General features: G+C 38.4%; 1 protein-coding gene across 1 annotated transcript in view; it reads left to right on the forward strand.

Moving 5' to 3' along the window:
- The window catches only part of kcnh6a (potassium voltage-gated channel, subfamily H (eag-related), member 6a), an 81,909-nt gene that overhangs the window by 23,222 nt on the left and 41,661 nt on the right, over positions 1-17,026 (forward strand). Inside the window, exons 4-6 of the mRNA XM_036589308.1 lie at positions 2,937-3,040; positions 5,903-6,143; positions 9,287-9,489. Coding sequence (XP_036445201.1) covers positions 2,937-3,040; positions 5,903-6,143; positions 9,287-9,489 — 548 coding nt within the window. The remainder of the gene's footprint in view (positions 1-2,936; positions 3,041-5,902; positions 6,144-9,286; positions 9,490-17,026) is intronic.

Raw genomic sequence — 17,026 nt, forward strand, 5'->3', positions numbered from 1 at the left:
GTACAGTAAAAATTAAAAGAGGTGCTGCTTTTGCGCTGCTACTGTTCTAAATTCACACAACATATTTAGACTGATATGATAAAACATAATTACTTTAGTATGTTCTAAAGTTGTGGACTGCATGTTTTCTGACGTTTAATTCATCAAACTTGGTTGACTGTATCAGGGGTCGGCAACTTGCGGCTCTTTTACTGCCCTGTTGTGGCTCCACAGCAGAATCAGATTTGTAGGTAAAAATATTTAATGTAGCCTTTAACTGCTAATTCCCTGAAGGTTGGTGTACAGACTGCTGGACACCACAGCAACGCTGACAAAAATCTCACATAGGCAAATGGAGAGATTTAAGACAAACATCGATAATTTGAAGACGAATGGACTGTTTCGCGTTTATAATCACTCCTGCTGGTTTCCTGATACGTTTAATCTGCAACGAGAAACTGTCAAACACTAAAAAGTCACGAAACTAAAGTCAGCTTCTCGTTCGCCAGCTTCTTGTTAGAATTTTCCCGTTCCACCTTAAAATGGTGCAGCAGATACATTCTGGCACCTCAGGTACCGTTTAAGGTGGAACGGGAAAATTCGAACAAGAAGCTGGCGAATGAGAAGCGACTTCAGCCTCGTAAAAAGTCAATCACTGAGAGACATTTTACAAGAAACTGTTCTACTTTACGGAAAGGTTTTCTGCAGGAAATGCGAGTAGAATGTCTATAGCTGAGCTAAAGCTTATAGCAGAGCAAAGCGAATCTGCATTGTTTTTGGCCCACACTAGAACTTTGGCACATACTGAAACATATTTACGACCAAGATGGTAAAACGGACATAAAATGTTGTGGCTCCCAAGATAGATTGATTTTTGCTGAAAGGACAAAATAGCTCTTCTTAACATTTGGGTTGCCGACCTCTGGACTATAGCCATAGAGAGAATCAATGGGTGAATCATAATACTATTATTGTTTTTTTTTTAACTTACAGGAGAGGTTGGTTAGGTTTCTGTATACACAGCAAAAAAAAAGATACATGCAAACAGGCCCAACTCTATCTAGCAAGCTTGTGATATCAAATGCTTGAACATTCATGCATGGTTAACAGAACGGTTATGATACAACTGTGAAGAACTGTTTATCAGTCACAACGTGATCTAAACAACACATCACAGCAGTTACTGCATTTATAATATTCATTATTCAGTATTCAAGCCTACAAAGATAGCAGTAACCGAATATTAGTTCAACCATTACAGGATGAACTGGTTAACTGAAACACAGAACAGCATCATGGTTAGAATACTAAAACATGTATAATACATTCTGTGAAATGAACTGCAGAAAAATAATCAAAAGCAAAATCTCAAGACTGCACTGAGTACTGGCCACTTTCCTAACATGCTTTGCAAGTAACTGCTAATTACTGTAAAATCCAACTAACTATTAGCATGGCCTGTTTATCTAGTAACAGTGTGCTGTATTTAAGGAATACAGTAGATTACTGCAGATCTTCTACTGTAAATTTACAGCAGTTCTTTACAGTGCACCAATGCAAAGAAATCAGAGTCAGTTAGTCTCTGCAACAAACTACTTCATATAAAACCACTCTGAATTATTTTGTTTACCTCCTAATGACTGAAGCATGCAGGAGGTTTGAAAGCTCAGTGGAATTCCCCTTTAATTATGATTTATTGCGTCTCAATGTCCAGGAACTTTATTGAACATCACATTTCTTGTCCATATTTTCCCAACTTTTTATTCATGTATGTGTTTGAATGTCTGTATGTCTGTGTATTATGATTCATGTCTATGACATTGTGCCAGTTTCTGAATAAAAAAAAGCCTTTTTTTACTTTTGCAGTGACCTGACTATAGAATATGTATATATAGCAATGGGTACATTATACACTGATATCATACCAGACACAGACATGACGCACCTGTGGTCACAGGTTTCTGGAACCAGAATGTCCTGCGTGTCATTTATTTTGCATTTTAAGGAGAAATGTCCACCAGGGGAGCTAACAGCAAAAGTTTGGAAGAAAAGTTAATTGGGACGAGCTCATGGGAAATACACGAGCTGCAGCCTTGGTGGTTCAGTTGAAACACAAACACCGAAAACAGGTGTTGCATTGAATAATTGTTGTATTGTTTCCACATTAATAAAATGTATCTCAGTTGTGGCTAAAAGTGTATAAAGTGAAAGACTGATGCTATGTATTTACATATGATTAAAAAAAACTGTGCATTGGTTGTTGGTTGAGATGCCAGTCTGAGCTACAGCAGAGTGGTCATTGATCCCCAAGAATTTTGTCTCTAAATCAAAGGATACTTACATGAATAATTTTTGAATCAGCCCTAAGTGGAGATTGCTTTCCTGAACTGCAGTGAATTGTACCTGATTCTGCGCAGATGTGCTGTAATATCAGGTTAAAGAGGAATTCCACGGATTGTTCAAAATTTCTGCATAAATAAATAAGTAAGATGTAAACAAAGTCATTCAGAGTGGTTTGGTGTGAAATGCCCAGTTCTGGAGAAATTCACTGAGTCAGAATTTTTCACAGTGGTGGTGATGGGAACCAGATGTCTGAAGAGTTTAATGCCTCTGAAAGCTCCCTCAAATGCAGTTTCTCCACACAGAATGATGTATGAGACATTGTTCTCTGATATTTTTGAGAAAAACCTTTGTTAAAGGCTGCTTTAAATACGTTGTGACCCCTGGTTCCTATCACCACCACTGTAAAGAAATCGAGATTGGTATGTTTCTCTAGAACGACACAATTTACATCAAACCACTCTGAATGACTGAATGAATGTTTACATCTCAAAGACTGAATTATGCAGACATTTTGAAAAAATCCCCTTTAAGTGCATGTCAGACCAGTGTGAGTGTAGGCTTATACCAGATAACTGGTATTACATCAGTGTGATTCCTTTATGTATGTTTTTCAGCTCAGAAACGCAAGCTGAGGTTAAGAATGCCCTCTCTGCGGGTCCCTCGCCAGCCCTCCTTCTCCAAAGACCAGTTCGAGGGAGTGGTGGTGGACTACCTACAGGTGCTTACATATACGCACAAAAACACATTCACAACTGAACCAAACTAAATGCTCAACAGTTCTATCCTTTTTCTTCACACAAAATGCCTTTTATCACCTTAAACTACTGGCTTATTATTCAAATATTAAGGCTTTTAAAGTGATATTTTAAAAAAACATCTTATTAAAAATGATATGATGTGCGTTTTTGTATATGCAGGAATCTATTCAGTGTGTTGGTTTCATAGCTTTCAGAAAGGTATGAAAGAATTTTTAAACAGGATCATCAGGTCCACCACCCAGAAAATGTCAGGTGGTGCAACCACATATTTTAAAGTTACCTTTACTAAAACATGTATAAACTACTGTTTGTACACCTGTATAAACATTTATACATACCATTCCCAATTAAATGAGCATAATAAGAACAAATTAGAATAACTTTATATAATAATATCACATTTTCATGGTGGTCCTGGGGTCGCACTGCCAGCCTAATCACGACTCAAAAATGATACTGTTTTAAAATCAGTGAATGTGCTACTGGCCTAGGGATTGTACCATGAAGGGCACTCAATGTCTTTTTTATAGTGCAATGAATGAATGAATTTAATACTTTTAAAGCTGGTGTATTTTAAAACATGTTATGAAACCATAAAATTGTGCCAAACTCTTTTATATACACCGATCAGGCATAACATTATGACCACCTCCTTGTTTCTACGCTGGAGTTTTTAAACACTGTGTCCACTCCCTGTCCACTCTATTAGACACTCCTACCTTGTCAGTCCACCTTGTAGATGTAAAGTCAGAGATGACAGCTCATCTGCTGCTGCACACTTTGTGTTGGTCATCCTCTAGTCCTTCATCAGTGGTCACAGGACGCTGCCCACAGGACGCTGTTGGCTGGATATTTTTGGTTGGTGGACTATTCTCAGGTGTTTAAAAACTCCAGAAGCACTGCTGTGTCTGATCCACTCGTACCAGCACAACACACACTAACACACCACCACCATGTCCGTGTTACTGCAGTGCTGAGAATGATCCACCACCCAAATAATACCTGCTCTGTGAGGGTCCATGGGGGTCCTGACCACTGAAGAACAGGGTAAAAGGGGGCTAACAAAGTATGCAGAGAAACAGATGGACTACAGTCTGTAACTGTAGAACTACAAAGTGCACCTATATAGTAAGTGGAGCTGATAAAATGGACAATGAGCATAGAAACAAGGAGGTGGTCATAATGTTATGCCTGATCGGTGTACAACTGTATATGACTAAATCACCTGATTCAGTAATCTGTCTATATGGTTTACAGTCTCACCTCATGACCTTTTTAAACTTTGTTAGACATAAAGGCCTGAAATTAATTTTATATTGATGTACTGAAAATGTATTCGCATAAAGTAGGTATTGTAGAATAATATGCTGTGTATTTATAAAGCTGTAAGAAAATAATACACTTGGACAGGAAAAAATGCATTGACTCATCTACTATGTATTACTCCAAAGGTACTATGTATTATTCAGTGAAAGCGATTATAAGCGACAGGAGACGGGATCTTTATACTTGATAAGTTTATTGATGTGCATACAGCACGGAAACTATCTCGGTCATCAGTCTGTCATCAGTCTCTTGCACACAATTTGACAGAGAGTGCGAGGAGGTGAAGATGAATGATAGATGGAGAAGGTGAAGGTGACAGTGTTATCACCTCAGGAAGAACTTCCTCAGTATCAGTAAAGCTGACAACAAAGAGACATCATATGTTCGATGTGTCTAAATCAAATGGTCACTGCCAGATAAAGTGCATCCTTTGCTGCATCCTCAGCAGCAGCAGTCTTTGGAGGAGTCTTCCTCTGCATGTATTGCCAAATGATACAGTCTATCGAGGATTCATAACTGGAGCAGCATCACCAGTCCTGACCTCTGATCAGCTGTGAGGCTGAAGTTTGAGCGAGAAGTGAGGAAGGCAGCTTTAAAAAAACACCGCAAGCTGAAATTAAACAAATGAAACGAGGATTATCCCTCCCCACAGCTTGCATTAGTGTTGCGTCTGTGGAGAGATCAGCATGAAGCCTTACAATTTTTTCTGTTTTCTCTGCTCCCAACCACAAAATCATAATTGAAGTAGAACTGTCACTGCACAAATTAGTTAAACATTATGACTGCCCCATTCAGCTTTGACTCATAGCGTTAACCTGCTTTCCCCAGTTTTATTTTGATTAAGCGCTTCTTTTTGGGTTTAGCTGTAGGTTAGCTTTGCCTCACTCATTGTTTGGTGTCTTCACTACAATATTAACCCTTTACTTTACATACTTAAATCAATGTGACAGTGTGATGACTTCACAGAGCAGTGCTAAAATTGTAGCTGGCCATCCATATAACAACAGGACATTCATGATAAACTGGTATTAATTTCAGAACAGATGGGGGTAACACACATTTAAAAATAAATTCTCTTGTGGTCCCTCTGAACTGTCTTTGCTGTTTTGTAGTACCTTGTAACGCAGAGGTTCATGGGAACTCAAAGACAAGAAGAATACACTGGCGCATCTGCAGAATTTGTCTAAAAGAAGGACGCATTTCTCGGACAAGGATCAAGAATCCTATGCCTTTTTTTGAAATGGACAGTATATAGGACATATGCGACCAAGAAATTGGACCGTGGAAGATCACAGGCCTGTAAATGAGACACAGAGGTTTTATGATGTTTTCTGTCATAAAGTCTAAAGGGTAGATGAAATTACGTGTCATTAGACATACTGCCATGAATGTTATTCAACTGTACACACAGCTTTTCAGCAAATTCAGATGGCAGTAAAACATCTGTCCTTCTGCTTACGAACACAAACCTCTCTCTCTCTTTCTCTCTTTCTCAGCCCCCTGGTGAGGATGTGACTCTGAAGGACTTCCCTGTCCCATCTAAAGACAGTTATCTGCAGTCTGAGACTCAGGCTCTTATCCAGCAGGAACGTTCAGCACCGGGTTTCTCCCCAACCCCCTCCAGCCTCGACCCCGGTGGGCCACCGCTCCCCCGCAGCCGCTCCCAGGAGAGCGTCCGAAGCCTCCGCAGAGCCTCTTCACTGCACGACATCGATGGCATGAGAGACCAGTGGAACGGTGTGTGTGTGTGTGTTTGTGTTTTTGTGTGTTTGTGTATCTGTTAGAGCCCGACTGATATCAGTTACTCTTCACTAATACAGATACCAATTGCTAGGCACTAAAATTCCAATAACCGATAATAACGATAGTGTTGGCAGATCTAGTTTTGTGTGGTCAAAAGCTTGTGTGGGCAGATCGAATGCTTATCACAAATCTTATTTTGGTGTTATAAAGTGGCTGTGTAGATAATGATTAGGATTAAGAGCAGAAGGCCTTATGTGCATCTTGTTCTTGTGTAGAGGATCAGAGAGAATCAGAACAGTGTGCAGGCCCTCAGCCTCTGCTGACTGTAAGGACAGGCCTGTCTGCGGATGATGAAAGCCGTTCATTAAAGCTGATTAGTGCTTTCTCGCCAGGCCACAGGCCTGTTTGATCGTGTCTCTCATCTCTGGCTGAAGAGGAGCTGGGCTGGAATCTCATTACTCAAGAGAACCAGCACGTTCTCCTCCATGGTGTGAGGATATACTCTTACTTAAATGAGAGGGTTAATACAGAATTATCAGTCTGGACCTAATAGCATTGTTATATTCGAAGCATGTGTTTGACAAAGATAAGCAGAAAAACGGAACTTCCTTTCTGTGACACAAAGATGACACAGTTTAACGCTTAGAAGCTGGGATGATAAGTTGTTTTAAAAAGTCAGTAAATTAATAAAATAAAATACATTTTCATTGTACAAAACCACTGGAATTTACAGTTACATATTCAGTAGATATAGGACAAAATCCTCATGCACAAAAGGGGCAACAAAACCTAAAGGCCTTTTCACTCTGAGTTTTAGAGACAAGTCAGAAACGGAAAAAAGTTACATTTTGAAAAAGTACACAGATTCACTAAAGCCGTCATGGTTACTCATGAGTTGTTCACTCCTGTTAATGTTCAGAGCTCTGAACTGAAGCAGAACCTCAAACTCCGCCACACACACTGCACTGCTGGAGGGCTTCTGCTCCATCAGTTGTTTTGGGAGTTGGTGGGAGTTCTTGTGCTGTTCAACTTTTTTGTCAGAATGGGTTGTTAGCCAGTGTCAGCCAAATTTTAGGTATCGCCTCCACAGATTAAGTATCTATTAAAAAAGCAATTTAGTCAAGTAAAATTCTGAATTAAATACTTTGGCCTAAGTTTATGTTTGAAACCTTTAAAACCATAATCAATCATAATCATGTTGGGAAAAAAAAAGCTTTAAAAGTATTCAGTTAATAGAAAAACTTTAGATTTCCTCAAATGTCACATGGCGCAACCAAGAGCAAAGGTCTTTTATTCTGATATGCTTCTAAGAAAGAATGGGCAAGGTGCTGCCCTATCAAGAAGACCCCAAGCGACCTTAATGCAATGCCAAGGCAAGCTGCCATTTCACTAATATTCAAAAACGTGCATTTTTTAAGTCGTAGTTAGGCTGGTTCAGTTTACCAAGTCAGGTGGTGCGACCCCAGGTAAACCATAAAGATGTGTTATTACTATAATATTAATTTAGAAAAAAAGACATATCAACTTTTTAAACAGTTATACAAGTGTACAAACACAGAGACTATTTTATACACATTTCGGTGATAATGAATTTTAAAATGAAATAATGAATTTATACCATTATAAAAGCTATGAAACCAATATCAACACAGTAATAGATTCCTGCACATGCTTAGCATGTTGAAAGCTTTATTTGACATTGACCCATTTAGACTAAAAATATGACTGAATGTATAGCAGATCGACTTCTAATGTGCATTGTGAGGTGAGGAATGGGAAGAGGTCTGTGTGGGCCTCTGTAGACCCTGACAAGGGCTTGCTGGCTTCCCAGAGAGAGTTCATTACTTGGGCACGTGAGGCAGCCTGGCAGGCCTTTCTGGAGCTCTGCTGCCAATCAGTGCTTTTGTATGCCTGTGATTACCCCCAGCCATCACGAGTGACGTTACTGCAGCTGCTTGCATGTGTGCGCTGTGCGTATGCTTAAGCTCCTCTGTGTGTTTATATGTGTATGACTCATAGATACATATTTGCATATGATAATTCATTCATTATGTGCGTTGTAATGGCAGGCATTAGGCTGCATTACTGTTTCTGTAAAAACACTCTCAATACACTGCCATGCAAGTGAAAGCAAACAGGCTTTAATGTGATGCATTTTGTGCTATACGTCAGTGTCAGAGTGATGTGTGTCTGTCTGTGTAACTGTCTGTCTTGAGTATCTTTCTGGCTATGTAATAAGTAGACTACGTACAGTACTAGTTAGTAGCACCAGTTTGGACCCATCTGATGAAATGTTTTCATAATTTTAAAGATATAAATTTACACACAGTCATATACCAAAATTTGAGTGCCCTAGGTCCTGTTTTGTTGATTTTTTGAGTGAAAATAAGTTAACACATCCTCAATAGAGAGCAAACGTCTGCACACTTTAATGCACTATTAATGCTTGTATGCTGAATTGAATGTATTAAGAAGAATAAGTAAACATAAAATGCAGCTTGTGCAACAGTTATGGCACATTTTTTATGTTTTCGTGGCAAGGCGTGTGCTATTCCCTCATTATTTTACCTAGAAGTAAGCAGATATGTTTTTGCTGTGTCTCCGATGAGTTTGTTTTGATTTTTCAGCCTAATAATGACTTGCTACACTGGCAGTGAAGCACTTTTAACCTTAATTTGAGAGTAATCAGCAACAGATTTCAACTGCAAAAGACACACTTGGAATGATCTGTAGACATTTTATCTGCTTACTTGTACGTGAACGAAGGCTTGAGTAACCTGGTCATGGAACAGCTTAGCAGGCAATTGTCCTATTACATTTGAGCACCTGAAATGAGCAATATATAAAAATGTTTGTAATTATTAAACCTGATTTGAATGTAAATATCCTTAAATTGAAGTCTTCACTTTCAGCTCACATGAATTATTAATTCAGCTATTATCATTATCCAATATGTTGTGGTAGACGACTAAAATAACAAAAACGTTTTCGATATTCATGTATTTATAATACTAATTATATTTATGGACCTAACTGCATATGTAAAAGTATGTATACAGCTTGTTAAAGAAATGCGTGTTCTACATTTGAAAAGTAGATACAAGAGGTGACCTTTCTGATTTGATATTGACCCTCAGATCTGAAGCCCAATAATGTGAACTCCACCTCGGATTCAGATTTGATGCGGTATCGTGCCGTTGGACGGATCCCTCAGGTGACGTTGACGTTCGGCTCAGACCGGCTCAGGCCGCCCTCCCCCACCGAGATCGAGATCATCGCACCCAGCAAGATCAAAGACCGCACTCAGAACGTCTCCGAGAAGGTCACACAGGTCACCCAGGTATCAGTCTTGTCTGTGCATAGACACACTCGGGGTGTAAAGCTTCAGCTCTGTGCCTCTCAAATACGAGTACTTTGTCATGACAGATCCAAGGGTTTTGATTTATAATCTCCTTTCATGTAAACTGTTAACTGAATATTTGTACATTTCGCCATGATCATGATGAGCAAACAGTACAGTGGGGTCCAAAAATCTGAGACCACTTCAGAAATCTATAATTTTTTAAGTTAACCCAGTAAATAAACAACAGAGAGTTGTAGAATTTAGAAAAATTAAAATAAAGAAAAGTTTTTTTTGCACCATTCAATTTGAAGCAAGTTGGGTGAAGGCCTTTGCACAAAAAAGTCTGGTTTTTTTTTTTGAGTCTTATCCCTTCTATTGATGCTAATGTTCAGATGACTCTAAGGTTTTTTGATTGATAGATGTCAATCTAAGACAAACAGAGAAATGCTAATCATCTGTTACCTCAGTTAACTTTGGTAGCTGAGTCACTTCGTAACTTTCTTCACTTTGTGCCTTTTAGCTCAGAAACAGTAATGAGTTAATTAGCTGATACCAAACATAAAAAAATCCACTAAAAGGTGTTGGAAGTTTCATAGACTAGAATATACTGTAAAAAGTGCTTGAGCATGTCGTTTATCTGCGCTTTTCTGTTAAAGCAGCATTATGCTGTTTAGTGTATTTCACTTCTACACCACTGTCGTAAAGATGTCGTACAGATCATGCTGAGAGACCCCTCATGTAAATGTGCCTTTGTTGACGAGTTAAGGGGCACAGAATTCGACTCCCCTTTATGTGCACGTGCATCATGCAGGCTGCATTTGGGTGCTACAGATTATACTCGCGGGTTATGTTTCTGTGTGCATAATTGCCGGATTAATCTGTAGCCTGCACGCAAAGGGAAGTCAGATTCTGCCAGTGTGAGAAAGCCGAAACATTCTGGTGTGAGATGAATTTATTTCTTTCAATGCTAGCTTGAACTACAAAACTGCATGAGAGAGAGATGACACAAAAAAGGTTACAGTCGACATCACATTCTTTCATAAATAAGATTGGCAGGAATGCTCAGTGCTGTCAGATTTTCATTGTCTTCCCGTCTTGCATCCTCTATCCCGACTAAAAGCCAGCCCAAAATGTACTGTTGTCCAATCTTTTGCTCAGTCACTCTCGCATTTTCTTATCTTCACTTCTTCCGACAGCGTCTTCTTCGGTCGCTTTGCAGCCACTGCCATGATGTCCATGCTGGGAATACAGAGTTGCTTCTGATAGCTAGCTAAAGAACCATAGTTGTTAGTGTATGATGTGGTGCTGTAAAGTGTTATGTAGTTCTCGTGAGAGGTCTCGTACCCACTCCTCTAAAGTTACATTATAGCCGGTGTTCCAGACCCGGAGTGACAATGACAAAGAAGCCATTCCCCATATGATAAGTCAGTGACCATCAAAATGATTTTGAAGCTGTAATTTTAAATTAAAATTGTTACATGATGTTGCTTTAAGCTTCTTCTGCGCAGCACTTCTTCTCTGGTGAGTGTAAGCCTTTGGACGGCTGCAGTAGTCTTTACATTTCCTTCCTTCATTGAATTAAACAGAATAAGGGTGGGTTATACCAAAAAGTATTAAGCTTACACTCAGATTATATTACGGTCTGTTTATCAATCCAGTTGCACCAAACTTTAAACCTAGTTAAAAAACAATAGGTTTTAATCCTGGATTACTTTTACAGTAAATCTGGAATAATTTTAAACCTGTTGAACCGTCAACTGGTTCACTTAGTTCAACTCAGTTTTGTTGAACTGATACAGGGTGAACAGCTTGGCAAATAGCTAACAGGCTTACAGCCTGCTTTAATAAGGTTTGGTGCTTTGAAAGTTGCAGTTTTTATGGTAAAACTGCAACTTACAGACCAACATACAGAGCGTTTGTATTTAAAATATTGTCTTTCAAATTGTCAACAGGTTTTGTGTATAATCAAGGCAGTCTGCTCAGGTTTACTTAACGGCTCCTCATGACGCTGAGCCTTCAAGCCTAATGGACTGTTGAATAGACTGTTTAAACATCTGAATTGTCTCTTTGCCTGAGAGAGCTGTGTTTGATGTAGCCCTATGCTGGTTTTCACAAAAAGTGAAAAAAAGCATAGATAATAATTAGTGTCAAGAGTAACGCTGTTGCAGTTTATTTATACTTCTGAATCTATCATGGCTGGCAATCAAAGTCAATAGAAGGTTAAGGTTTTAATTGCACATTTGTTGATCCATGTTTAAAAGTACATGGAGCAAGTTGATTTAAAATAAACCGTATATTAACAAATCCTTGATTAGCTCAGATGTAATCCTCATTAGGGAACTGCAGGCTCTGCACTGCACTGTGGTAGAGTATAGAGTTCAAACATTTCGTGGTTCTTAAATATGAGAAGGTATAACATTACAAACAAGCTAATTTGTTTATCAGAAATCTTAATTCACAGTTCCAATGACTACTTAAAAACGTGAAAGTTTTGACTCGTCCCTACTCCAACACATACACATGCACACATCTGCACACTGTTCATGTTGGGCACAGGTAGGCCTGGCAGACCTGTAAGGACTTGAAAGCACTTACTGGTGTTTTTTGAAAGTGAAGGTGTTATTTGGCATGTTGTGCAGATCTCTGTTTTTGGCTTGAATCATATTTTCACACAACAGCTAAATTCAAAATTCAGTGTTTTCAGTTCAATAACAGTGTCGTCCATTTTCTTCAGATGCCCCAGTTAAAAACGCAGACCTGTAATATTATTGTAAATACTGCAGGATTTTTGCTGCTAGGGAAAGACCATTAACACTAACAGTTTATTAGACACATCATGTATTAGAGTCATGTTTAATGTTCTTGGTTCACGTTATGTTTGTAATGAGGGGCAGAGTTAATGGCATTGGTTTAACAAATGATTAGAGCAAATTTGTGCTGGGCTAAAAGGATGTCAGATTAATTTATGGAGCAAATGATTGGGTTAATTTCAGGTTAAAGAAGCATAATTAGGCGGTCAAGATGTCAACAGAGTTAATCAGAGTGGTTTGATGTGAAGTTCTCTGTTCGAGAGACACTTGCAGTCAGAATTGTTTACAGTGGTGATGGGAACCAGACATCTGAAGAGTTTACCTCTGAAAGCTCCCTCACAGAAAGCTATTATAGAAAGTGTTTTTTATACACTGCCTGATGCCTGAGATGTTGCTTTATCATAGTTTTGAGACAGGATTTTGGACTAAGATAAGATTTTTAAAATGTCTGAAGTGTCTAAAGAACTTGTTCTTTCAGGTTTACCACTATTTTACCATGATCGACATTACATGTCACTGCTGTTGGAACAAAACCTTGTATCTCCATTTTTGTTGTTTTTCTGTTTTTGACATAATTTAAAAGTACCCACTGTGCTATACATTGTTTGTCAATTTCATGATGAATGGACCAAAAGAAACGACCCAAAATTACTTGGAAAAACGTCTGGTTGCTTTGACTTGCATTAAAAATAGAGTATAAAAAATAGAGATTTTTCCTTCTCCTGTAAAGTTACCATTTTGGAAATACAAGGTTTTGTTCCAACAGCAGCGATATAAAAACTGTGGATCTGTGTAGGTTCACTGGTGGTTTCGGATAGTAAATTAAATGGCTATATTTGTGTTGTAGACTTTGCGACCCCTGGTTCCTATCAGCACCACTGTGAAGAAATCTAGGTCAGCAAATTTCTCTCCAGCGAACCATTTCACATCAAACCGATCTGAATGACTCTGTTTATAATGACTGAAATTGTGAAACATTCACAGAGTTCCCCTTTAAAGAATGTTTCACAGAATGTTTGGATTGAAAAAATATGGATATGCAAATGGTTAAAGGGCTCATATCCTACGTTTTTCTTGTGTTTTATTTTTTCACTGGTGTCAGCATAAACATTTGTGTGGGTTTATTCATCAAAAACACACACACACATATTTTCTGAAACCGCTTATCCTTGTGAGTTGCGGGGGGAGCTGGAGCCTATCCCAGCTGTCAATGGGCGGAAGGCAGGATACACCCTGGACAGGTTGCCAGTCCATCGCAGGTCATCAAAAACAGTCATGATTAATTTTTACCTGACTTTACTCTGTTTATCCCTAGGTGTTTTTTGTTACTGTCTCTTCTGATTGGTTGCACTGTATTGTGCTGAATTCAGAAAGCAATCTGGACTGAAACACTACTTGTAACTTTATCCTGAATGGGTGAATCTAAACTGCTGTTAGATTAGTAGGTGGATGTATGTAAATGCACCATTTTTTGTGACATCGCAGAAACTGAATTTAAAACAGGCTGCTTTTGGGAGCTTAGTTTTCATGTATGGACTGTATGGATTGGTGTGTGAATGGCATGTTTTGAAACATTAGAAATGTTTATGTTATATCAAACACTCTTAGTAATTAAATAGAGTTTAGAGTTAATAGGTTGAAGTGAATGATTGGATAAATGAATGAATCACTGAGCAGATGAGTAATTACCGAAATGATTATTAGGGCAAAGGGTGGACGGCGTGAATGGACGATGGTGTAAATAGGCGATAAATGGGGGAAATAGAAATGAATCGAGGATGGTGGCAGGTTCTGATGATGTCATGTGTAATCGAGTGAGTTCTGACCCCATGGAAACTCGGAATGATGGAAAGGTCGAACCTCGATGACATCATCCACTTCAGGAACATAAGCGTCATCCCTCAAAAGCGGCCAGTGACCTATAAACAGTCGCTGTGCAGAGCTGCAGTGGGTATTGAACGCGGTATGTGTGCGCGTTTGTGTCTTTGTTTATACTCACATAGTGCACTCTGACCCATCCTGCAGAGACGGCAGTATCTATGCATATTTGGCTGCTAAGTGAATGTATGGATTGATATTTTACAACTGCAGAATTGAATTTTGCTCTAGTCAATGGGAGATGTCCATTACAGTGTTATGAATGTGACACATCTGTGCTTTTCACACTGCAGTATTAGTTCATGATTTATCATATTTTAACCTTTCTTTACCAGAGGCCATGATAAAAAGAGTGAGAAAGAGATAAAGGAAGAGAGAGATGGAGGGAGAAATAAAGAGAAAGAAAGAAAGGGAGGGTATGAGATAGAGAGAGGAAGAGAGAGAGAGAGAGTTTGTATTGATGACAGCCCTCACCATGGACGCACATGGGAGACAGTTTGTCATCCTGCCAGTGGAAAAATCAATCAATCCAACAAACTACAGCTCATTCAAGGCTGTGTATTTAAATCATAAACATGGCGTGTGCATATGTGTGTGTGTATGTGTGTATTTCTGGCATGTGAGTGTGTGTGTTAACATTGTAATTGACTTTGAATTATACTGCCTGTAATAACAATAACAAACTTTATTTATACATTACTGTGGAAAAGTTAGACCACCCTTCATTTATTTAATTTCCAACCAAAAGGGTCATTAGTTACAAGTTATTCCTTCTCAGGACATTTCTGATGAGATTAGATATAAACTAATCTAATCTAAAAAATATCTAGATCTCTAGATCGAGATCTCAGGGTCATTGAATGTGTTTGGGATTATTTGGATTGTGAGAAGCAGAAAATATGTGTGGAAAAATATCCCTGCAGATTTCTTTGACAAAATGAAAGTGAATCTCCTGAAACAGGGGTCGGCAACCCAAACGTTAAGAAGAGCCATTTTGTCCTTTTGACAAAAATCAGTTCATCTTGAGAGCCACAATATTTTATGTCCATTTTACCATCTTGGTTGTAAATATGTCTCAGTATGTGCTGATGTGCTAGTACAGGCTAAAAATATAAGATCAACAAAAACACTTACTTTGCTCTGCTTTAAGCTTTAGCTCATCTGTAGCCGCTTTTCCCACATCTCAGTCAGGACACTTTTCCTCAAAAGTAGAACAGTGTCTTGTAAAATTTCTCTCAGCATTCGACTTTTTACGAGGCTGAAGTCGCTTCTTATTCGCCTGATTCTGATTTGAATTTTCCCGTTCTAACTTAAATGATGCCTGGGGCACCACAATGTAAATGTTGAACCATTTAAGGTGGAACAGGGAAATTCCAACAAGAAGCTGTCTTCAGCTTTGTGACTTTTTTTAGTGTTTGACAGTTTCTCGTTACAGATTAAACATATCAGGAAACCAGCTGTAGTGCTTATAAATGCAAATAAGTCGATTCGTCACTAAATTATCGCACCTAAGCATGTTGTTTGAAATCACTTTTCTTGGCAATAAGTGTGTATAAGAATAGATGTAAATACACCTAAAAAAGTAAAAAGTAACAAGAATGTATTCTTTTGAAAAAACTAGTGAAAATCTTGTGAGCTGGTTTGAAAAACAAAGTTTGGGTCAAGATTTGTGCTGGACATTGCCAGCGGTCACACAGATCTGTTAAATTCCATCAGCAGTACACTTGATTTAACATAATGAAGTACTGATTAGTCAAACCAAGTGTTGAATGGTAACTACAAACAATACTGTGTTTCTTCAAGGAGAAGTTCAGAAATGGTTAAACATCGGCATCACATTGGCATACATAACTCACTACTTATTGTATTTATACTGTTTGTACTTATTCTAAAATCAGTGTTTTTTTTTCTGAGAAAAAAAACCTTCACTGACCAGTTAAATAGCTTTTAAATTCAAGTTTTCTTAGGTGCTTAACACATGCACAGCACTGTATGTTACCTGCTTTTTGTCCATGACAACATCTTATCCTTAATAACTATTTTGTATAACTGTATTATAAATTAAGGGGATCTCTGACTATTGCACAGTACTGTATATCACGTAGAAGAAAGTATACGTTGCTTTCCAGAACACAGCAAATAAAACATGTGAAAACGCAAAGCATGTAGATAATATAAAATGCACAATAAGAAGAAAAAACAATGAAAAATGAATTGTCCTCAGGTTTACAGGGAGGGAATGCCTGAGATTTCAAATGAGGAATTTAAGAGCCAGTATGCTGTACTGTGTCATAAGTTTCTGACTGTTCCCTCTGGGGAGAATATCACAGACCTTAAATATGTCTTGACGTAGGGCTTGGCCTTCAGAGACAAGCAGTCTAAATATGGATCTTTTATCTGTGCTTCATTTGCAATAACAGTGTCCTCTGTCATACCTTTGTTTACTTGCAGAAAATAATGAGTCTCCAAAAGTTAATGCTATCTGTGTGGTCAATCAGGGAGCTCATGGAGAGCCTATGAGGGTTGTGTGCTAAGATGTTAGTGTATACGTCCATGTCATCTGCATACTAATGAAAATGATATTAATTATACCAGCAAGCAGAAGCATACTGTTGCTATGATAAAAAAACCTTGGATCACTGAAATGGTAAAGTCTTTAGTCTTTTAGATTTCTACGAATTTTAGGTTTTAAAGGACAGCTGATGGTTTTTTTGAATGGTGTAATAAATGTTTGTTATGACAATGACAATATACAAATTAAATAATGAATAGTACAGGACCCAGAACTGAGCCCTGGGGTACTCCTCTGTATAATGCATGACATTAGTGAGGTAGAAAGGTATACC

Source organism: Colossoma macropomum, unplaced genomic scaffold (assembly GCF_904425465.1).
Source record: "Colossoma macropomum unplaced genomic scaffold, Colossoma_macropomum, whole genome shotgun sequence".
Classification (NCBI taxonomy): domain Eukaryota; kingdom Metazoa; phylum Chordata; class Actinopteri; order Characiformes; family Serrasalmidae; genus Colossoma; species Colossoma macropomum.